The 24882-nt window shown below is 38.2% G+C and overlaps 1 protein-coding gene across 29 annotated transcripts in view; it reads right to left on the bottom strand.

The window, feature by feature from the left end:
• The window catches only part of Setd5 (SET domain containing 5), a 77695-nt gene that overhangs the window by 4598 nt on the left and 48215 nt on the right, over nt 1-24882 (bottom strand). For all 29 annotated transcript variants that reach the window (NM_001446898.1, NM_001106614.2, XM_087656821.1 and 26 more), the window contains 5 exon segments: nt 264-562; nt 4042-4512; nt 8138-8385; nt 18289-18418; nt 24608-24850. In NM_001446898.1, the coding sequence (NP_001433827.1) occupies nt 264-562; nt 4042-4512; nt 8138-8385; nt 18289-18418; nt 24608-24850 (1391 nt within the window).

The following is a 24882-nucleotide window of genomic DNA, read 5'->3' as shown; positions in this document are numbered from 1 at the left end:
AAAGGGCGGGGGTGGTGGTGGTGAGGCTAATTTGACTGGACTGTTTACTTACCTTTCATCTAAATTAAACAGCATATGGACACTCAAAACCTCACAGTTCAGTAAGACTCTGAAGGGTGAGAATGTGGTTTATACTAACTAGCTGAACAGGACAGATTGCCTGCCTGTCTCAGATAAGTGCTCCAGAAGTTTTAGGTAAAACTGGAAATGAATGTATACCTGAATTTAATTATAAATTAAATTATAATTAAATATAAACTTACCATCTACTGCTGATGTTTTCTTGAGGTCTGCAGTGAGAGGAAGAAGTGCCCCTGGAATCTGATGGGCTTACCGCCTCCAAATGTGATGTAGAGGAATGAGATGGGGAAAACTTTTTGTGAGGGGATGAGGGGGTTCGGGCTGAGGATCCCTGCACACCATGGGCACCAGTGTCAGAAACAGAATTACTGCTGCCTTGCCCAGCTCCTGAAGACTTGCTTTTGCTCTGTGAAGAGTCACTTCCCCCACCAGAATTCTCCTTAGCTTCTTGTTTCCTTTTGCGGTACTCTAGCAAGGACACCTAGATGGGAAAAACAAACAGTATCATTTGGCTTACGACCAAAAGAAAAGATGGAGTCCAGGGTAAAGCAGTAGCAAGACATGCAAACAAAGCAGGCATCAACTATGACAACCTTTAATGTATTTTAAAACTCTCTGTCTGCGCATGCTGAATGCAGGTGCCTGAGTTGGAATACTCCCAGAGTTAGAGATACAGGCAACTGTGAACCATCTGATGTGGGTATTGGGAACCGAACTCTGATCCTCTGTATCAGCAGTATGTCCTCTTAATTACTGAGGGGTCTTTCCAGTCCATATAGAACAACCTTTTTCAGGTATAAAAAGGATCTGAGCAGTGCTACAGATTTAAGCCAATCAGAAAGTAGTGAGGACAAAAGAATATTCTAAACGTTATTTTTGAACAACAGTGCTCAAACAGAGTATATCATTTTACTTTCTTCAGAGAAACTTGTGAGATTACTATGGGGGCATCTATAAGAAGTAGGGAAGAAAAACAGAATGCTTTTGTATCCTGGAAAAAAGTTCTTGTCCTTAGAAACACATACTCCATCAAGAACAAACAAAAATAAACCACAATAAATAAGGTTCCACCAAGAAGAAAAAGCCAGTATTTCAGGGTTCTTCATAATATTCAAATTTTGAAGACATACAATGGGATTTAAGACTATCTGTATTACCTATAAGGGAATAGAGGTATTAAAGAACTAAAAAAAGAAGAAATTATTTTTGTTGATATACTCCAGCAACGCGTTTATAACCTGGAAATTTTTTCCCAATCCTCAAACCACCTTCTAATATATAATATAGTTTATAATATCTAATATAATTTTTTTCCTGCTATCACAAAAGATCCTTTTCCTATCCATTCACTACTGTATTCTATTGCCAATTAAACCTATTGTAGAACCTTGTTTTTTGGGTAATCTGTAGATTATATTATTCATTCCTTTTTGTGAGACAGGATCTTTGTAGCTCAGGCAGGCATTGGACTTAGGATCTTCCTACCCCAGTCTCCCAGGTCCTGATATCACAGGTATATGATATCAGATATCTGCTTTAGCTAAAATTAGCTTTAATTAAAATTTAATTAAAAAACAAAACCCACTTATTAATTATATGTAGGTCAAAGGACAACCTGGGGAAATGGTGCTTCCCTCTTACTGTGTGTCTTTGGGATCAAACTCAGCTTTCTCAGGCTTGAGAGTATGACCTTATTCACCCACATGTCCGTGCTTCCAGAGGGGGAAGAGGACGTGGGCTGCCCCACAGCTGGAGTGTTTGGTGTTTGTGAGCTGCCGCACATAGGTGTTAGGTCATGGCAGAGCAGTACGTGCTCTTACATGCAGAGCATCTCTCCAGACATCCAGTCCTTAGCTTTTTTTTTTTGTTAACATCTAGTACAAAAATCTGGCATATCACAGGTGCCCAAATATTTTAGAAATATTTCAGAAACAAATTCTAACTTCACCAAATAAAACCAGAAATGAAAATTGTATTTGTCATGTTATGTATTTTCAGTTAGTAACTGTTCTCTTAATCACTGAGGGGTCTTTCCAGTTACTTTTCACATGTAAGGTTTTGAGCCCCCATCATCATCCCTATTGTGTGATAGCGTTTCCTTTCCTATCCAAGGTGCTTTTAATTTGTGCCTAAGTGTAAAATATCACAAAAACAGCAGTAAATAATTTTGTGTGTGCATTTTTACATATAATCTTGGAGAACTTAATAAACTTGGATGATGAACATTGTGCAATTGAAATAAAGTCACAAGCCTCTATTTCAATGAGTATATAACTAGTTTCTCTGTGAAACTGTCAATACACAGTATACTCAGCCTTGGTAAGTCCTAACAATAAATACATCCAAGTCGCTATGAATTGAACCCAAAATAGTCCCCAAACAATAATATGTAAGGGATGGGCGGGGGGGGGGGGGAGAGTAGAGGGAAGCAGCTGTTAGGTTTTGTGATTTTTAGAAGAGGCATTAGAGGAAGCATTACTTACAAGCCTCAGGCCATGACAAGCTCTCTAAGGCCTGATCTACCCCACTGCTCTCTGCACCTGCTTCCTGGTTCTCCCTGGTATTCTAGCTGTAGTCAACTGTCAGTACCCATCTGCATCCCAGTGCAATGTCACAGACTGACTGTACAGTAACATCTTCCTCTAGATCTGTTGGCTGATTCCTACTCACTGTTTGCAATGTGGTTAAACCTGCCTGCCACCTCTCAATTTCTTTCCCTCAAATAAGCTAAATAAAAGACTTCCTGTTTATTCTTTAAACTATCCTTGTTAAGATGTGAACAACTCCTTTGGAGCAACTACCACTATTGTAATTCAGAATTTACTAATGGTATTTTCTAGTGATTCTGCTCTATTAGAGGCAATCTAATCTAGCATTTAATATTAACAACTAGATCGTGTAACATGGAATTAGAATCAGGATAGTACCCTTGCTCCTTTGTTTATTTGCTGTTGTTCAACAAGTTATTTAACTAGCTTTAGTTTTCTCATGTGCAAGATGGGAAATCCCCTAATTGTACAACCACTGTGATTACAAAATGAATTACTGAAACAAAACATGGGTTCTTATGTGGCTTGTGTTGGCAGGCACCCATGAAGGCCAGAGAGAGTATCAGATCCCCTGGAGCTGAAGTTACAAGCAGTGGTAAACCACCTCACAGGTGCTGGAAACTCAACTTGAGTCTTTTGGAAGAACAGTACATGCTCTTAACTGCTGACCCAGCTCTTTAGCATCTGGCATAGAACTTCTCAATCCTCCTGTCTCAACTTCACAAATGGGTGTGGGGACTACAGATGTGAAGAACTACATCTGTCTGAGAAAATACATCTGATGGTCTTAAAGCTATGTCCAAACTGAGTTCTATGATTAACACATCTTTCAGTATTCTTCTAGTGTGCTAGCCTTTCAGTTGCATACAACAGTTACGTAAAATTTGCTGTGTTTAAAAAGCCTGGGATGGCTTTAGTTTTCTGATCCCACTTGAACCTCCAGAATGCTAGGTTCATAGACATGTGCCCTAGGCCAGGTTGGGTATTTGCTGTACTTATATTTGGGAGGCTGGAGATGGAGACGGAGGTCTTACTCATGCTACACAAGTACTCTTTACTGACTACACTTCAGTCCTGCCGGCTACTCACAACACTTACCAGTTATACTAATAGAGTCTACTCAATTGATAAAGGCTGTGGCTGCCAAGACCGATGACTTGAGTTCAATCCCAGGACCCACATGGTAGAAGCAAAGAATTGATTCCCACAAGTAATCTTCTGACTTCTATATATCTGCCTTTGGCATGGTCATGCCCCCCACTGCCATAAACCAAAGAAGTAAATGTAATTAAATAAAAGAACTAATTTTCACAGGTCATAGCAAAGAGTAGGACAAGTGTTATGCACTGGGGCTTAGAAAGTTCTGAATTATCTGACTAATATTCTTTAAAAGAATAACATGAATACTTACCTTTTTCCTTTGTGGTGGGTTCTGAGGAGCAGATGGGACTCCTTCACAGGTCCTTTCACCACCAGGTGACATGGATCCCCGAGAGAGGTCTTTCATAAAGCCATGTTCATATCTGCTAGAAAAGCCTTCTGCAGGGGAACAATATCCTCCATCTAAATGTAAAGGCTTCCTGTCCCCCACCAAGGGAGACCCTCTATATAGTCCATCTGCTCGAGGCATAGCATTCAAAGGGGAGTAGGCGTACATCAAATTGAACTCTGTCCTAAACGCCTGGTCTGAGTTTCTCAGCAAGGTCTGAGGACCATCTCCACTCCTGCTTGGGAAGCCAGCCTCGGAGGTGGGAGCAACGGAGGGATGAGAAGTCAGGTCAGGATGACTGCAGTTGAGCAGGGAAGGCCTATCACCGCAGCTGTGAGTGCTGGAGTCTGGGTATCCCACTTTTGTCAAATCTAGGTCTTTTCGGTGACAAAGCTGAAAGAATAAAAATCAACAGAGATATGGGACGTGGTAGAAAAGAAAATGGGCATCAGGCAACTGTGCAAATATGGCTACTCTGTTCAGCCTCCACCAGGCTACTAGTCATCTGACAGCATTCTTGGGGGCTCGTAGTGTAGCTAGGGGGCATATCTGAGCGCCAAGCATAAACGCTACAGAAAGGACTTAAGTTGCTGGCTTCTGATGTTATATATTATTAAATTAGTGTCAATGGAAGGTGTGAGGGAAGGTGGAGAAAAGCAGGAGGTAGTTGAACAGCAAAGCATTCTCGGTAGGAGTAGCATTAAAGGTTGCAACCAATCCATTTCTCATTCACTTTTACCTTGAATTATATTTCTCATGGAACTTTCTGTCCTCTGCTATCTATCAATCTATCAAAGAACTGCTAAAGCCTACCGATGAAAAACACAGCAAAGGCTGAAATGCACCAGTGACAATAAAGCCCACCTACTACTGCTTATCCATATCACTTAACACCAAGATTTCCTCTACTAACCAGATCAATTGCCTAAAAAGACAGCTTACATATTTACACCCAACAAGGCACTCCAGAAGAAATGAAGGAAAGCCAAAGAGAGTTTGATTCCCTGAAGAATCTGCTCCTCTATCCCAAAGTCCAAACAGCTGGTCATATACAGAGCTGTCAGGTGAGCCCCAATAATAAATGGCTAACACGATACTGAGACAGTGCCTACTAAAGTCCAGGTTCCTTGTTAGCAGGCAGACGTTATTCATTATGTTAACAATGCTCTCATGCACACAGAATCTACATCCTTTGAAGATTCTCTTCGTTAATGAAACTCTTCAGCCATTCCTTCCCCCAAATGATGACAAAAGCAACCCCACAACATATACACAGCTACTCAATTTCCCATGGTCCTTTTTTACATAAGATTTACTCCACTTGCTATGAATGAGTGGCCGCCCTCCAGCCCAGTACACCCATTCACTCAGATTCCCAGTCCCCCCCCCCCCCGCCCCAATTCAGGAGCGGTCTCACGCACTCTCTCAGCTTGCATGTATGACTGAGATAGTATGGTAACTAGCTCAGGTGATAGGGACTTAGGCCTAAGTGCAGGGGAACCCTCAGGGGAAGATTATGTTCTAGGATGGAAAAAGCATCTTGTTATTTATCTTCTTTGGGTCAAGGAGCAAAATAGAAAACAAAGGCAAGCAAGGCTGTTAGCCACATGTTTTTGGGAGGGGGTTGGGAGTGAGGGTGGTTAAGACTGCATAGGGTAAACATTTAACTGCAGAAAGCATATCCACAGACATAGTGATTAGCTAAATGCTTCTTGGTGTCCTGGAAAGGACTTAAGGAAAACTGGTTATGAAGTTTCATGCTGTAAGTTGAACACCTCAAGAAGAACTCAGCAAAGAGGTGAAATGTTAGTGTTAAACTTTTTTCCATTTTAGAGGGCTTACAGTGTTTCCTACGGTGGGGTGCATACCCTACTCCTTATTCTTCCTAAAGGAACTCTGTTTCTTCACCTCATACTCCCTCTGATTATAGTCTTTCTTCATTCTCTTACTAGTTTCAGGCCTATCTAGAGGTATACCTGGGAACTAAGAGGAGAGAGATGGCCAGTTCCTTTAAGTGACAGTTATTCACCTGCACACATCTAGCAGAGTTAAAATCTATTGTACTTTAGGAACCACAAAACAAACAAACAAAAAAACCCCATAGCCTCCCACCCCACCATCATGCATATGTATATTTCTTCTGTGATTTACACAGGACAGGACCTTTAGCTGAGGCAATACCTCTCTAACACATGGGAACTGGAGAGTGAGCTCTTGATAAGATGGTGTGAAGGGCCACAAGAAAGTGATGATAGCAGCTATGACAAGGATTCAGGGTACCAGGCACCAGGGAAAGGGAGGGCTCTCAATGTACAGACTATCAACAATTGTGGCCCAGAAAGCAAACATGGGTGGGCTATGTTATGATAGGATATATGGAGCTGTTTCAGCAAAACAAGGTTTGGACAGTAATGTTTTTCAATGGGGAGTGTGCTGGGTATACAAAGCACTGAGCTCCTGTTTTCCATCTTTTTCTAGATTCTTTCCCCTCATTGTCTTTGACTGTGTACCTCCATCCCCTCAGTTCGAGATACGAACATGTTTCCTACTCAAAAGTTTTTTCCTCTCCATTTGAAGCTGGTTTTACTTTTGACACTTTTTGATATTTCACTGTCACTTTATTTTTCGAAACATTTTTTTGAAATACTATATTAACTTTAGGTGTATAGGCGGTCTGCCTGCCTGTATGCTTGTGTATCACATGCACACAATGCCAGGAAAGGTCAGAAGAGGGCATTAAATCCCCAGAGATGGGAGTAACAGATAGCTGTGAGGAACCATGTGGGTGTTCTGAGAATTAAAAATTGGGTCCTCTGGAACAACAAACAGTGCTCTTTGACCCACTCAAGTCGGGTGCTGGCTATGGAACTCTGGTATTCTGCAAGAGCAGCATAAGCTCTTGACTGTTCAGCTATCTTTAGCCCCTTGTTTTCATGTGTAGAAATTACATTCAGGCTTGGCAAGCAGTGCCTTTACTGCTGAGTTAGCCTGCCTCCTGGTATTTTAACATTATGCTTAGACTGAGAGTCACTAAACCCATGTTCTCTATCTTAAAATATCTTTTATTTACATGCCATTTATAGTTTTTAATAAAGAATCAAAAATGACACAGAAATATGATAATTTACCTAGAAAAACCAAATGTAACCAGGATGACATTTTTCCACTCAAAGGTTTTCTCTTCAGTAAGTTAATACTGGACTGAGTTAGAAGTAGAGCAGCACATTTTTCTGCTTTTCAGGTGCTGCTAGTGCCTTTAGAACCCAGGTGTTGTTAATCCTTACACAGTCATAAAAGTCTTAAGAGAAGTGTGATCTGTTAGATATTCAACTTTATCAAAGTGAAAGTCAGAGGTTTAGTGGGTAGATCAGGTCCTCTTCCCCCACAAATATCCATTTAATTAAAGCAACATGCAAACGAGTTTTAAAAACACATGCATTAAATTCACACCTGCCACTCGAACTTAAATATCAAAGTGGCTAAGTATAACAATTTTAGAAACAGCTAATACATATATTTCTAATGTAATCCAAGCATTTAATGTGTGTTACCAGTCTCTAGTCTACCTCAGTCCTAATACATTATAACAGGGAGGGGGAAAAATCACCTGGAGTAGGAAAACAAAATGAGGAGCAGCAGCTGATGTGAGCCCACTGTGCAGTCTGAGCTCCCAGGCTTGTGAAATCAAGTGGTACCACAGGCACCCGAACACCTCTTTTGACCAACACAAATAATAAAGATAAAGATCCTGTATGCTTACTACCTATGATTGTTGAGTGAAGGACGAAATGCAAAAAGAAAGCTGAAGAGATCATGGCAGTACTGCTGCTATTCTGGCAAGAACAGGGGCTGCCAAGACAAGAGGTTACCAGCTATCAGCCCACAGTGACTCTAGGTTAATGGGTTTTCATAGAGATGAAGGCAGACAGTTACAAACACCTGAAATGATATATTTGAAATGAAGAGGCATAAACAATGATTTTCATATCAATCACCCCAACAACAAAACCCCAATCACCTCAAACTGCAGAGGAGTGTTGGAACGACTAGCAGTAGTAAGAGATGTGATTGGTGAGAACATGAGGCTGTATCCATTTCGACACTCCTCTTCTCCTGGGTGAGTCTGGCCAGGTGTGGTCAGCTGGGGACTCTTTGAGCCTGAGCTGGGTGGGGGTGGTGTAACTGGAGACAGAGGCCGAAGCAACTTGGTGATATTCTGCTCCATCAGATAGCGAGACTTCCATTTCTTTAATGGGCTCAATAAGTCTGTGAAACACAAAGCTTGAATGAGAGCTGAATCATATCGTACCGGAAGGCTAGGTAGCAAAGGCACTAACCTCTAACCTGCAATGGATCCTACGCCTCACCCCTTTACACAATCTCTGCTAATTAAGTCAAAAGTCTAAATATACTTTTTTGGGGGTGGGACTAGGCGTGAGGTTTTTGAGATAAGGTCTTGCTGTGTAGCCCTGGCTGTCCTGTAACTTGCTTTGTAGATCAGACTGGCCTCTAACTCAGAGATCCGCCGGCCTTTGCCTGGATTATAGGCATTTGTCGCTACTGTCTGGCTGCCTAAACAAACTTCTAAGCACTACCATGAATATAGCTTATGGAGCATTTCGTGTCCCAGAGAACCTCCACGTGAATACAGACAATTTTAATGGTCAATGCCAATGTCAATCTTTTGGAGTGAAATATAAGTTTTCTTCCACTGCATTTTAGAGAATCTTAAACTTGTGCTATGTTGTTAAACCCACTCTCTATTTACTTCTACACTATCACCTGCAAGGTTGCCATACTTATATTGTCTTTTCATATTTATGGATGTACTCTTGCAGCAGCTCTTACAGCAAACACAACTGAGTAGGAGACACACATGATCTGTTATCCTTATCTAACTCCCAGTGTTCAAGTGCTGAACAAACACTAGGAGCTAGAAAAGAAAATGCTTTCTATTAAAAACTTTCCGGGGCTGGGGATTTAGCTCAGTGGTAGAGCGCTTACCTAGGAAGTGCAAGGCCCTGGGTTCGGTCCCCAGCTCCGAAAAAAAAGAACCAAAAAAAAACAAAAAAAAACAAAAAACAACAACAAAAAAAAAACAACAAAAAAACAAAAAAACTTTCCAACTATTTAAAAAAAAAAGTCCTTCTGATTAGGCTGACTCTGTATTCTTAGGTCCATTTAAAAAAGCAAGTTACTAAAGTTAAGTGACCATATTTTATGTACTGTCACTTTTTTAAGTGGACCTTCAGGATAAAACAAACCTAAGAGAAAAAATATATTTTTGACTAAAAGTGAGCAGTTACAGTTAAAAGATCATTTACTTAGTAGTATGTACTATATATGTACTACATGGCAAAGTTATCTATGTAATGCTCATTACACTTAAAGAGCTTTGAGAAAACATGCAGAATGTTTAATATAGGCTTCTTATTGGTATGATTAAGCTTGATTATAACCCTACCACTTTTGAGGCAGAGACAAGATTATCTCAAATTCTAGACCAGCCTGAGATACATAGGAGAGACCCTGCCTTAAAAAAAAAAAAAAGGCTCAAGTAGTTACAAGGAAGAGGCCTTTTGAGATGCTCTGACAAGTAAAGGTGCCTGCTATGCAATTCTGGAGCCCACATGAAGGTAGAAGATAACTGACTTCCAAAAATTGTCTTCTGAAGTCTACATGCATAGCGTGGCCCCTCAGGAATGACGATGAACACATAAATATCCTTCAAAGTAGGTAAAGTGAGATACAGTGTCGAAGGACTGTAGTGCTAGGGTGGCTGAAATAGAAACACTGCTCAAGACCAAGAGCTGAAGGCAAGCCTGGGCCTGAACAACACTATGATTCCATTTCTTAGAAAATAAAACAAGAACATCACTGTTTAGGTGATGCTTACTAGGCCTTGTATGGTGTGCTTGCTATAAAAATCCAGCATCTGTTACTATCATCACCCTGAACAAAGATGAAGACTGATGCATATAGAGACACTAAGCACATGGTAGCACCTGGTCCATGGTCCCAGCCTCATATGGTGCCAGGGATCAAATCTGGGACATCCTATACCTTAGACAAGCACTTTTATCAATAGACTTTCATCTCTAGTCATTCTGTAAACAGTATTAATAAGAGAATGTTAAATTGTAGCACCATGGCTTGGTGGAAACACTGATAATCATGATGAGGGATATGCTTGAGAAGATTCCTCTGGTGACAGTGTCAGTATGTGACTACAAGTGCAAAACTACTGGAGTTAGGAAAGTAGCCAATATAGAGGTGTGAGGTACTGAGTATGCTTAAATGGACAGAATTTTTTTCTTGTTTCTTAAGATTTTTCATTTCCCTATATTAAAAGAATACTTTTCCTCTTGGTCTTTATAGCATGTGTTGTTTTATCCTTTTTTAAAGGTGTTTAGGTACAAAAAACAAAACAAAAAACAAAAAACCAAATACCAAAACCACAAGCATGTAATTCAAGACTAATCTGCACAATAATTTTTAAGCATTTCTAAGGACTTCAAACCCAACCTTTAAGAACTCTGTACTGAGGGTTCAACAATGTAACTGCTAAATACATGTTATGATGAAGATTACCGTAGGAAAATTAGGGGAAACCACTACACAAATGAATGTGATATATATTTGATGATATTTGACAAACATTTAAGATGCTACACTCAACAAGCCCAATGACTGCCTAAATTTGTAGGTCAGCTGTCTTTGCTATTTGTTTTCCTTTTTGTTGTACAGTTGTCAAATATGTATTAACACACACACACACACACACACACACACACACACTCTCACTCTCTATTTTTTTAAAACCCTGCTTCAACACTTCCCAAGATTATGCAAGCATTTAAAGCCATACTACCCATTAATTAAAATGATTTTCTACAAATTTCTGTTAGTGAATAAAATTTTCTAAGTCTCTTTCTTTGGTGGTGGCATGTTTTTAAAATAGGGTCTTACTATTGTAAACGGAGCTGACCTTGAAGTGGCTGTGTAATTCAGACTGGCTTCAAACTAGTATCCTTCTGTCTTTGCCTTCGGAAAGTTGGACTCATGCCTGATTTATGAATACCCTTTAAAAATGGGTATGTGACATTAATTTCACCAAAATTTAACCTGTGTTGTATCATTAAGTATTTTCCCTTACTGCAACTGTTAAGTCTAACTATGACAAAAAACTGTGCTCTACTTATTTTTTTTTCTTTCTTTTTTTGGGAGCTGGGGACCGAACCCAGGGCCCTGTGCTTGCTAGGCAAGCGCTCTACCACTGAGCTAAATCCCCAACCTACTTATTTGTTTTGTTATTTGTTAGGACAACTACAGGGCTTTCAGTGTCTTTTTTTTTAAAGAATCACTTGAAGGTGGGAGTTAAACAAGCTTGAGAACGTTGAGTTTGAATCACCAATACTCATATATGAAAGGCCAGATATAGCTGCATTTTTGCCTGTAACTCTAGTGCCTGGGGTGGGCGATGGCTGGGTGCCAACCTAATGGAGGTTCAGTGAGACAGTGTTTCAAAAGAACAGCATGAAGAACAAAGCACCTGATCGTGTCCTCTGATCTGCGTGCACGCACACACCCACATTTATATATGCTCACTACCTCTGTATTTAGTGTGAATGATTTGCAATGTCCAGCTTACACTGTATGCTGGTCTTTAGAGTTATAAAAATAAAGATGTGGACTATAAAAAAAATAAATTGACCTTTTCAGTTTCTTCTTTCTGTAAAGTGGCTTTTCTAAGTGTTTCTCTGTGTAGCCTCGGTTATCCTGGAACTCACTTTGTAGACCAGGCTGGCTGCTGCCTCCCAAGTCCTAGGATTAAAAACCTGTGCTACCACTGTTGGCTAGTTTGTTTTTAAAATTTACTGAGGCTGGAGAGATGGCAGTGGTTAAGAGCATTGTCTACTGTTACAGAAGAACCAGGTTCAGGTGCCAGCACCCACATGGCAGTCCAGAGTCAACTATAACTCCAGTTTTAGGAAATCTAATGCTCTTCTGAACAACATGGGCACCAAGAAAACACGTGGTACACATACATATGTATAGACCAAACACTCATATATAAAAATTGAATCTAAATTTTTTTATTGTTTTAATTTTTTTTAGTTGAATTAATCTAACTACAATTTTGCATTTCTATCCTTGAACTATGAAAATACCACCTACTGGTCTATCACTTTTAGATAAACCAGTAGTTTTTAAAAATATTTTTTTTGTGCGTGCATGCATGCATGCGTGCGTGTGTGCGTGCGTGCATATGGATACATACAGGCTAAGTCATGTACTTGGAAGTCAAAGAACAACTTGGGGAGTTGATTTTCTCCTTCACCATGTGGGTCTCAAGGATTGAGCCCGGGTGTAAAGTGTGGCAGGAGGCTCCCACTCACTTTTTTTCTTTTTTTTTGTGGGCTCACAATATAAAGCCCAAACTGGTCTGTAAATCAGTGTTTGTATTTTGTGTTTGAGACAGGTCTCTAACTATGGCAATTCTCCTGCCAATCTCCCAAGTTTTGGGACTGTATATACAAAGCACCAATACTATCTTCTTTGAGGGTTGAAGAGAGGGACAACCATACATGCTGGGTAAGCACTCTAACACTTAGCTATATATCTTCTCTAATTTATACTTAAGGGAAAAAATGTGTGCATGTGTATGGCCATAGGATGACTTTTTGGAGTCGGTGCACTCCTTGCTGGAACAGGGCCCCTACTGCACAGTATATTCCAAGCTTGGCTTGCCCTGTGTTCTTCTGGCACATTCACCTGTCTCCACAAGCTCATCTTGCCACAGCAGTTCTCACATTAGTTGTACTTCACTGCATCCTGCTTTTTACATGGTTCTGGAATATGAATTCAGGTCCCCAGGCTTCAGTAGCAAGCACTTTCACTCACTGAGCCATCGCCCTGATCCCCTAAATTATACTTAAACTCTTAAGGAAGAAGTACATACAATTAACTTTAGGGCATTGATTTCGACTCCACCTTTCTAGTAGCAAATACCAATTAGCCTTTTTCCTTTGAAAATCTTTTGCAATTGAACAACTCTAATTCTCCTTCACTGATTTAAAATGAATCACATTTTCCCCACTAGACTATTATTACACTTTTTTTTTTGGTCCTTGTATATTTTAGTAAAATACTACTGAGCTACAATGCCCTCCTCCTAGCTTATTCCTCTTAGTTTTTAAAGATACAAGCCTTGTTTCTGAAAGTTATTCTATTTGCTATACAATACGTAACCAACATTAACACATACACTTTTTGGTGAGACAGGGTCTTGCAATGTTGCCTAGGTTGACCTCAAACTTGTATTTTTCTTTCTCAGTCTCTCTAGTACTAGACTGCAGGCACATACCACATCTACTGATGTTGATATTTTGTCTTTTTAAAAAACCTCTAAAACCAGAACTTTGTTGATATAATTGGGGGAGAGCACCCTCATGATTTCTTTCAGTTATTTAAGCTTTGATACCTTGCCCATATCTGAGAAACTTAAGGTTTCCAGTGTTCTCCACTATTTTTTTTTTTTTTTTGGTTCTTTTTTTCGGAGCTGGGGACCGAACCCAGGGCCTTGTGCTTCCTAGGTAAGCGCTCTACCACTGAGCTAAATCCCCAGCCCCCACTTTTTATTACTATAGTGAATAGGACATATTTCTTCATTTGTCCATCTTAATGTTGTAATAAAATGTTTACACACTGGTCCCAGCCAATTTTCTCAGCTTTTCTAGGAATCTAACTGTATTAACTGCATATGATAACAGCCACCCCTCTTTACTAGTACTTATACCTCCTTTGCGTTTGGAAGAGAGAAATATGCTTATAGCTAAAAATTCTAGAATGTCAAATAATAAAACAGTAGAGCAACTTGATAATTCACACATATATTTTAAAATTTGGTAGTGTGTACATGTGGGCAAATCTATGTGTGTGTGGGAGTGTATAGCTACATGTGGAAGCCAGAGGACATTAGATGTCTTCTGCTACTGTTTACACTTTGTACCTAGAGAAACTCTCCTACTGATATGAACCTCACTGTTTTGGCTAGCCAGCAAGCTCTGGAAATCTACCTGTTTCTGCTCCCCAAATGTGGTAATTATAGGAATACGCATCCATGCCTGGTTTTTTATATGGATTCTAGGAATTTAATCTGTTCAAGCATAAGATTCTTAGGCTTACATAGAAAGTATTCTTAAGCACTGAGCCATCTTCGTAGCTTTGATAGATTACTTCTGTACCCCTCTGAGACAGGGTTTCTATGTGTAGCCCTGGCTGTTCAAGAACTTGTTCTGGAACCCAGGTTGGCCTCTTTCTAGAGATCCGCCTGCCTCTGTCCTATGTGCTATGATTGAAGGCATATACGACCAAGCAAAGCTTGAGAGCGCATCTTAAAGATTAGTTTTCATAATGAATATAGCTGGCAAATGTTTTAAGATAAATTCATTAAAAAATTAAAACTCAGAACACAGCCATCCTAAGTACAAGATGCTTTTCAATAAAAAGTAGTACAATAAAAAAAATTCATTAAAAAATTATAAACATTTTATTATCAAATTCATGAGTGGCTATGTTACACTGCTCTCTCCATTTCAAATGTTAAAAAACAATTATCAAGCCGACTTTTCTGAGAGAATTGGTCACATATATTATCCTTTAATTTCCTTGAAGTTTCAAGAAGATAAGTAAATCTAATTTACTCTCCTTTTTTGTGGTCTTAAATCAGTTTGATAAAACAAAGGTAAACTATTTAAAAAATTGTAGACCCAGAGATCAAACCAAGGGTTTTTCTCATGGTTGGCAAGTATTATCATTGAGCAACAACCTCAAATCAATAATGCAAATTAAAAGGGCCTATGAGATGACTCAGAAAGTGAAGACTTGCTGCTAAGGCTGATTACTTAAGTTCAATCCTCAAGACCAACAAGTTCTGCCAGTTATCCTCTAAAACCTGCATGATTATCAAGTATATACAAGTACATGGGGAAGCACGTGTGTGCATGCACACACATACACCAAGTCAGGGTAAACTATCAAGATCGTGTATATGAAACACAGATCAAATAACAATTTCTTATTACTCTTTCATCAATTGGAGTTCTGGCTTTTAAAAAAAGTATATAATTTGCAACTATTAGTAATTATAAATATTTTTGCACCTAAATATTTGGTTTCTATATCTTGTATAACATCTAGAATTAGTGAGCTCAGGATTATATTTTTAAAGCACATGATGAATCTGAATAGACAGTTGGAATATTGTTATATCGTTTTTTACTGAAAATGTTTTTCTTACTATATTAACTCAAACACAGCATGATCAGAGAAACAAGAGTTAGTACTAATTGAATTAAGGTATTGGGTGGTGGCACATGCAGTCAGGAGAGTGAGGCAGGAAAAAGGCAAACTTGAAGCCTGCCAGGATTACATAGTGAAACCCTACCTCAAAATATAAATACAAAACACACCCAAAACCACCAACCACCAAAACATAAAGAAATCTAAAAATTTTAAGAAAAAGTATTTGAGTTCACTTAGAATTTGCATTGGCAAAAACCCAATTACTTTACAATCTCCCAAGTAATTAAAAACTTTTCTTTTTAGAAAGTAATTTTCTTTTTAGAGCGATATAGCATGTCCCTATTTCAAAGCCTAGTCTAGCTGTTCTGTTCCATGTTCTCATATGCCATGATAATTTAGCCACTAGTCCCACAGGAAAGCTAAGGGTATATTTTCAGCAATGTACTTTATTCCTCTCTTCGAAGTTTTATTTTAAAAACTTTAGATAAACTTAGAATCAAAATTTTAAAGATGGCTCTAGGAAACCATAGGAAAGAATATGGATGTATACTAGTCATTCTTTCTATTACTGAACACAGAATTTCCTTTATGCTCAAACTTGCAAAGTACTTCTTAGTATCATAGTTTGTATCATGTATCCAAGTATGGCTATTCCCAGGTAGTTTCTTTGCTTTGTTAAATTTGAGGATGACAAAAACCTGTCTTCATTCATTTTCTTAACTATTTCTTAAGTATTTAAGGGGTATTTACTTCTTTTTTTTTTTAAAGATTTATTCATTTTATTATAAATAAGTACACTGTAGCTGTCTTCAGATACACCTTGGATCTCTTTACGATGGTTGTGAGCCACCATGTGGTTGCTGGGAATTGAACTCAGGACCTCTGGAAGAGTAGTCGGGTACTCTTAACCGCTGAGCCACCTCTCCAGCCCGGGGTATTTACTTCTAACCAAGGATTTTATTTAACTGTTATTAGTTTTGAAATTTTCAGTTGATTATTAAGGTATTTCTAGGGATATATGCATGTTATTTACAAACGAACATCCCATCTCTTTGTCGTGACTTCTTATTTTTATTCAATTTTAGCTTTTAACAACCTTTGACATTTTCTTTTGAGATAACCTTACTATACATTCCAGGCTGGCCTGAAAGCCAAGATTTTTCATCAGTCTTGATTACTGGTATTACACATTAAGTGCAATTACACCAGTGTAAGAATTTAACATTTTTAATCTAGGTGGTTCATATGTGACAAGAAAGAGTATTTTATGAAGAATGACAGCAGTAATTAAGATTATGGATCTGCTATTGAACTAAGCACTCAGTTTATAGTGATGCTTAAGGGCAAGGTGTTTTCGGACAATGTTTCTCACTGCTTGCTAGAGAGAATAGAAATGTCATAAAGGTTGATGACTAACAGTGCTAGTTTAATTCCATTGAGGGTAAGTAACAAAGACAACTTCTCTCTGAGTGTGATAGCCAGGACATGTAGTCTGTTCTCCAAGATCAACTACATACATGTGCAACACACCCACTAGCTAGAGGAAGGCACACATAATAGTCCAATTCAGCTACTCTAGTTACACTCTAAAAGCTGTCAGTAAGTTGACACAAAGGAAAGCTTCCTCAAAATTTTTATTAAATTAAACCTGAATGAATGTCTTATTAGGTGAACAGATTAAAATCGAGATGAAAGTAGAATTGTAATATAAAGCAATTACTTACAAAATTCTTTTTTTTTTTTTTCCTTTTTTCTATTTTTCGGAGCTGGGGACCGAACCCAGGGCCTTGCGCTTGCTAGGCAAGCACTCTACCACTGAGCTAAATCCCCAACCCCTACAAAATTCTTTTAAATCCAACTTCATAATAATTACTCAGCAAGTCAACAAATGATGTTTTAAAAAACAAAAACAAAAACCTATAATCCCCTTATCACACAATGCAAAAAACCAAAGCAAAATGCTGAGGTATTACGTTAGCTGTAGCCTTAACGTGAGGTTTAGTAACTAATCTGTGTAGGTAAATTTTTTGTTGTTTCCTATTGAGACAGGGTCTTGCTTTTTACCCCACGCTGGCCTTGGACTTGAGCAATTCTTTTGTCTTATTTTGTCTTCCAAGTACTAGTATTCAAAATATCACCACACCTAGCTATAGCATTTCTGGATTACACAATATTCAGAAAATTGATCTGATTTTGAGTACCAGGGAGGATGTTTGGTATCAGCCTAGATTAAACAGAAAAACACTGTCTAATAAGCAAACAAACAAATAGGAGATCATAAGTCAATATACCAATGCTTTCAGCTATAAGCCTGCAATAGAACACTGTAGAAGACAATGGATCAGACCCCTTTTTTTTCAAAGTCATTTGGCTCATGTCCTTATGATTTAAAGACATGTTTGAAATCTCAGAAGTTTTATAGTTCTGGTAGGCAAGTTCTTTTGAAAAAACAAAATAACAATTTCTCAATGATGCCATTATTTCCAGCCCCTTTAGTCCCACCCAACAAACCACTTAAAATTTCCATTTGCTCCCCCTGAAGATTAGTGTTCCACCACTTTCTACTGTCTCCCCTTATAAATACAAATAAATATTTCCTAAACTTACTACGTTAAACGTATCTAACCTTTTTTATAACCATTTCTGTTGTTATCTGTATACTGTCTAGATCCTTCTTTGTCGTCCTGGGAAAACTGATCCCTGACTCGAGATCTTTCTCTTCCTCTGTAAAGACAGATGTAAATTAACTATTTAGAGAAAACACTATTTCTTTTTATATTATAGAACCAACACTGAAAATTTTACTGTGAACCTCAAATGATGACTGTTCATGTCAAGTTTAGAAAAGGATCACATACATACCTGCATTATCTTTACAGATACTAGAAGAATTACTATTCTCATTACTTTGGTATAGGTGCTGTGTTCTAGTCTCTTGGGGCACAGATGATGTCTGAGTCATCCCTTCTTCCAAAGCTTGCTTTATCCAGCGCTATGGGAGGTGGGGAGGGAAGAGAAGAAGAGAAACCCAGAGAATTTTCAATAACCATTTAAAAGACACCTATTTTCAGTGCACTAACCATATTGTTACACATTAATTGGTGAGAAATACAATACAAATACATTCACACAGTTTCATAGTGGTTCTGGACAGGGAGGATCCTCTCCATGCAACCAAGGTGGGCTTTGGTTGCTCTTTCCTTTCTCTTTAATGAAGATTAATTTTGAAATAGTGTCATGTAACGTAGGCTGGCCTCAAACTTCCTAAGTAGCTAAAGATGACCTTTAACTCATGATGCTTCGGCTCCACCTTCTGGGCTAAGATTATAGGCTTCTACCACAATACTAAGTTTATGCATGTGGTAATAGGGATTGGACCAAGGGAGACCCTCTACCAAGTTACAGTCCCCACAATCAAGTCAGTTTTTTCTACTAGGCAAAACTCTCACAGCTGTGGGTTTCTATCAACCAATAAAAAAAAAAAAGTATTTATTCAACTTTCTACACTGCCTAGGATAGTATAATTGCTGAAGATAGGCTGGTACTTTAATGATAATCTGTATATGAGCTTCTTTGCCCCCTGACTAGTTTGTACAAATAATGCCCCAGTAACTACAAATCACTGAGGAGGGAAGGGAAAAAAAAAGCTCTGAATAAAAAAGTGGAAGAAGGTTTTAAAGAATTCTTTCCACTTACTTTTTTTAGTAGCTAATATGTAAGCTAGATGGATGAGAAATAAAAAATTAAAGTCAGAAGAAAGCTTACAAAAACTATGGGGTAAGATTAGGTATTCTGTGGGTAAGGAAATTTATTCTGTGATTTTGTCTTTTTAATATACACAGTTGTAAGTTGCTCACCATTCTGTGGCTCTCCTGTCCTGACATAAGACAGATCCAATTTTGATAAACATTAATTTCAGCCAGACTGTCTCCAAATAGGAAAAGGTGAACTAGTATAATTTTATACCTTTAGAGAACATAACATAGGTCAGTAAATATTCTCCTCAACAGAGTAGTTATAGAAGATCTGTGGATAGTGGTTGATTAGAACCTGGGAAAACTCCAAGGAAACTTTACTATGAAAAATTCTCTATCATGTAAATATCTTTGTGGTTTACTAAGTTCACGAAAAAAGTAAACAGAGGTAAGTGGACACACACACACACACACACACACACACACACACACACACACACACACACATATTCAGAATCACTTGAATCACATTAATATTCTAGGACATGACAAGATGTCTAAAAAGCCAAGACCAAGAGTGATAGGTTCTTTTTTTTTTTTTGGTTCTTTTTTTCGGAGCCGGGGACCGAACCCAGGGCCTTGTGCTTCCTAGGTAAGCGCTCTACCACTGAGCTATAATCCCCAGCCCCGATATGTTCTTTATAGAGTCCCAACACACAGGTTATCAGAAGCACAGACCCTTAGGATGCACAGGAATATGCAAATATTAAATTTTATATTATATACAGTTTATTTTAAATTTATTTTTCGATTCAGAGCAGACAGGAACTCAAATCTGAGATCCCTATGTTTTCCTCAAGAAAAGGAAAAGAAAAAAGAAAAAAAAAGAGAAAATGTTACTAAAAAATATTTTCAGTGTAAGAAAGTCATATGAGTTTATATTTTAGATCTTAAAGACTAGGAAAAAAGGGAGCTTATATAAAACTAGATGGGACATTGAGAAGTAAGATGTCACCAGTCTTGTCTCTAAGGCTAAACAAAGCCAAATCAAGTAACCCTTTGTCAGTGTCCTCTTGATTTTTTATAATATTTAGGATTTATAAATATGGAACATTTTCTTCCTATGGATAAAAGATTACTTTCAAATTTTTATTCTATTCTGTTCACCTATGAAAATTCTATCTAGAATAACTAAAGTCTGAAAACAATTCTGTTTTCTGTAAAATATACTGAAGTGGAAAGGAGGTCCAAAGACAGGTAAGGCATGTTTGAAAAGGGGAGAGAACAGTGAAATAACAAAGTTTTGGAATGTAAAGACCTAGTTTGAAACCTGCTTTCCCAATTACTAGAGATGCCTTACTTTGGGCAATTTTCTGAACCCATTTCTGGTCCTGAGACTAAAAGACTAGGTTTAAACACTATAGCAAATGATCTCAAATATGCAAAGAAACCTTGTAGCATAGCACTGTAAAACTTTCTCAATGATTCAAGTGGCTCTGAATATATTTACCCACTCACTAATTTTTTACAGTATGTTTATGTTTAAAGAACAAATGATAACAACCTTTCAAAGGTAAATAAAACAATGCACACCATGGTAATTTTCTAAGGAATCTTGGATACCAAATGGTCTTTACATATGTCCAAATGACTTTATACAGAACAAAAAAGGACACTGAAGGCTCACATGTTTATTACAAAAGAAACACAATGAAGACAAAAAGAAAGTGTGTATATACTTTCCTACCTACCTGTTTGTCTCTCTGTCTGCCTATCTCAAACTTAACTGAATGTAGACAATCCTTAGGAGATTAATAAATGTCCTTGCAAATGAATAATCTGGGTACAAACATACAGATACGAACTTGTCCTATACTGCTTTTAACTTATGAAATGTTTAAAGATATTATGAAACAGAAGGTCTATTAGAAAGAATATATATTATTCTCTGGAGAGATGGCTCAGTGGTTTAGAGTGCAGTTGCTCTTGCAGGGGACCTAGGTTTAGTTACTAACACTCACATAGAGGACACGTGAAACTCCAACTCAACTCTGGCCCCTGGAATTTACCAGGCATGCATTGTGGCACACTTACATATATTCAGGGAAAATACCTACACACAAGAAAAAATTGATTCAGATTTCTAGCTTAAAAACAAAGCTTAGCCTGCCCAGAAAAAGATTATGTTGTATAATATAATCTGGTTTTTTTCTCCTAAGAAATATTAAAAAAGCAATTTAAACTGAATTCCAATGTAAATAACGGTAAGATGATCTTATGAGGCTGCCCTCAAACTTCTGATCCTTCTACCCCCACCTCTCCCAAGGGCAGGACAAGAAATCTGCACCATAACTACTGGGAACGGTATGGAAATACTCTTCCAACTGAGCCACATCACTGGTCATAACGAATAATTTCAAGATTAATTTTAATGAAGCAGCCTTGCTACGATAGTCTTTTTCTAAAAACAGTGAGTATACAGAGCTGAAGCTATAGCTTATTGATAAAGTGCTTGTCCAGCTTGTAGAAAAACCATGGCTGGATATCTAACCCTGCTTTAAAAAAAAGAAAATGGTGTGGGAGATAACTAAGGATGAGATTGGTCAGTCTTGAAGAATGCAATATGGAATTCAGTTAAATTCAATTTCTTTCTGTTTGTTGCCAATGGAGACACTACAAATATAACTGCCAAGTGTGTGGTTTATGGCTTTAATCCCAGCATCCAAGAAACAGAGGCAGGCAGATCTCCACGGAGTCTGAAATCAGTTTATTTTACATATATTTATAGACAAGCCAGGATTATTTTGATACTTTAAAAGTAAGTAAACAAGCAAAATACAAAACATAGCCAGGTAACAGGAACTCAAAGACAAAAGAACAGTAGGTAAAACGTTTGTTGCAAAGCCTGATAACCTCAATTTGATATAAAGGGGGAGACAATGGACTCCAGACTTACTCTCTGACATCCCTATGAGAACCACCTCCCTATACATAGTAATGAAACAGCAAAAACAAAAGCTCAAACAAAAAGATTTTCTATGTAAGTTATACTTTTAAACAAGTCTGTTTGCTTGGATATCTGCTAGTTGGAAAAGCAGAAAAGGAACAAAAAGATTGAAATCCTGCATAATTACCAATAAGGCATTTCAAAAGTTAGTTTAACCCTAAAAGTTAGTGTGTGCACTCTGTGTGTGTGCTTGGTTTTTCATGCAGGTCAGAAGAACCCATCAAATCTCCTGGAACTGGGATTACATACAGGCAGTTGTGAGCAGTAAGTGTTCTATCTAAAGTAATGAGGCATCTCTCCAAAACCCCTACTAACTCTTCTTAGACTCAAGAATATATTTTACAATCTGATAAAAGTAGATTTTACTACCTTCATAAAAATGCTTTACTGACTATCTACATCCCAATATTCTTTTTCCATTCTTTCTTATTCCTCTCTCACTCACTCTAATCTTCCTTTTTTTTTGTAATGAGCATGACTGTACTTATTTATTTTAAACTTAATAAGCATAGTTTCTATTAGGGCTGTCTGACCAGTGCCCGTTAATACTGAAGAATATAATAAACTGAGTTTATAGCCTTAGGGAAAGAGAGGGTCCTTCTTTTCTAATTTTCAACACTCCTCATAAAAGCAGTTAGGATTCTTCCATTACTTAAAAAAATATTACATTTTAAGAAATCATTATTTTGTGGAGGACTGCATATTTCATGTTTGTGTGGATGATAAAGGACAATTATATGAACAGGTCTTCTCCTTTCACTTTTACATGGGTTCTAGGATGAAATTCAGGGAGCTAGGCTTGTATGACAAGTATTTGTCATTTAGCCATCATATCAGCTTTCTATTTTACTCCTCCTGAAGAACTAAACAGTGTTTAGCTAGTCTGTAGGTAGACTGGGTCTGTTCTGCCATTCTAGATTTAGGGAGTTCTATCATGTTCCATAGCCAGTAAATCATGTTTTGTTTGGATTTTGCAGCCTAGGCTGTCAGCACAATACCCCCTTGCCTTAGCACACGTGACTACTATACCTGGTTATCATGGGTAATAGTGTTTTTGTACAACACACCATTTTCCTTTCCCGATAAACTCTTTGAGACCCCAGAGTGGTATAATAAATGAATTCCCTAGAGACCCAACTCCCCTTCGTTACCTAGACAAAATTCCTACAGTGATCAGATTTTTCAAAAACTTCGTATTGTTGTTACTTATGCCACCAAGTTACTTGATGTTACCGTATCATCCAACATTCCTTTGATAAGGACCTTGTAGTCAAATTTCTCAGAAAAATCTTCTACTGGGAGTTTTTCCCATACAAACTGAGTGGGTGAATTACTTTGTAGGATGTGCCATTTAGGCTTCTGCGCTTCCCTCATGCAGACTCCTGTTTTCTTCCTCCCCTTCCATACCCCATGCCATTCTGCTGATCCTTCATATTCCTGTCCCCAAGAAATAACTTATGTTCTTGGGGAAAGAAAAAAAAAATCTTTTAAGTTTGGAGGAACTAGGGAAGACCTGCTGGAGTTGAGACTGCATCACATCAAATAAGCTAAGGCAACATCCTCGTGTGTGACGGCAGCAGAGAGCATGGCAGACGCTGAGGGGGCAGCCTGAATCCAGATCTGAGGATTAGAGAAAAGGGGGTTCTAGGGAAAAAGAATTGTGCCCTGTATTTCTAAAATCACTAAAAAGCACTACAGGCTTAAAGTACAATCAATTTCCTAAACACCCTTGGAACATATGTACAAATGTGGGAATTAATAAAGTACATTCCCCAAAACAACTACCAAACACTACTGGTGCTAGACTCAAAACAATAATAACTAGAGTCCCAGAAAGGCAGGGAATGAGAGTCTAACCCATTGTTTTGAACCAAGTAACAGCAATTATAAGGTAATTTTTTTTTTGGTCTAAACTCCTTTAAGAAGTAATAGTAATTGATTACTTAGTTTCAACCAAAATCTTATCAATTTTTACGATTATCACCGTTCTCTAAATATTTGGGGCCCATCATCATACAATAGTGACAAATAGCCATGCTTTTAGTATCATAAAAGCACATGCAAAAGACATCCCCCCCATCGATTGCCTTGTGCTCTCAGTCAGTTAGTAACTTGAAAAGCTTCTAGGTATGGCCAGGTAAACAGTCACAAGTTTGAGCACCACAAATGCAGTATACATTCCAACTTGACCATAGTGGCTCCTGCAGAGTCTACTTCCATGTTTAACAACACAATACAAACTCACAAAGTTATCTAGAGATGCATGAATATCTAGACAATTATGTAAAATTTAACTATAAGCATCCTATAGTAATAAACATTTCCATCATGGGCAGGTGCAGGTACACACACACACACACACACACACACACACACACACACACACACACACACACACAGAGAGAGAGAGAGAGAGAGAGAGAGAGAGAGAGAGAGAGAGAGAGAGAGAGAGTGTGTGTGAGTGCAGACAAACACATACCTTCTTACAGGAGCTGAATGTGCCATCAGGCAGAAGGGGCCTTCGACGCCTCTCAGGCATAAAGGGTGAGCCAAAGCGAATGTAGTGTTTGGGGGTCGTACAAATTAATGGGGAATGAATAAGACCCGGTAGCATGTTCAGGGTTGTTGCCAATACAGTTGGGTCAGTGGTGATACGCAAAGGACACTCGACAGGGCATTCTTGCTTCTCTGCCTTGTCATTTAACCATTCTGTAACTAGATACTAAAGGTTTAAAAAACAAAACAAAACAAAAC

Source organism: Rattus norvegicus, chromosome 4 (genome assembly GCF_021556685.1).
Source record: "Rattus norvegicus strain SHRSP/BbbUtx chromosome 4, alternate assembly SHRSP_T2T, whole genome shotgun sequence".
NCBI classification, from domain to species: Eukaryota; Metazoa; Chordata; class Mammalia; order Rodentia; family Muridae; genus Rattus; species Rattus norvegicus.
Note: the sequence above shows the minus strand (reverse complement) of the source record. Positions and strands in the feature narration are given on the sequence as shown.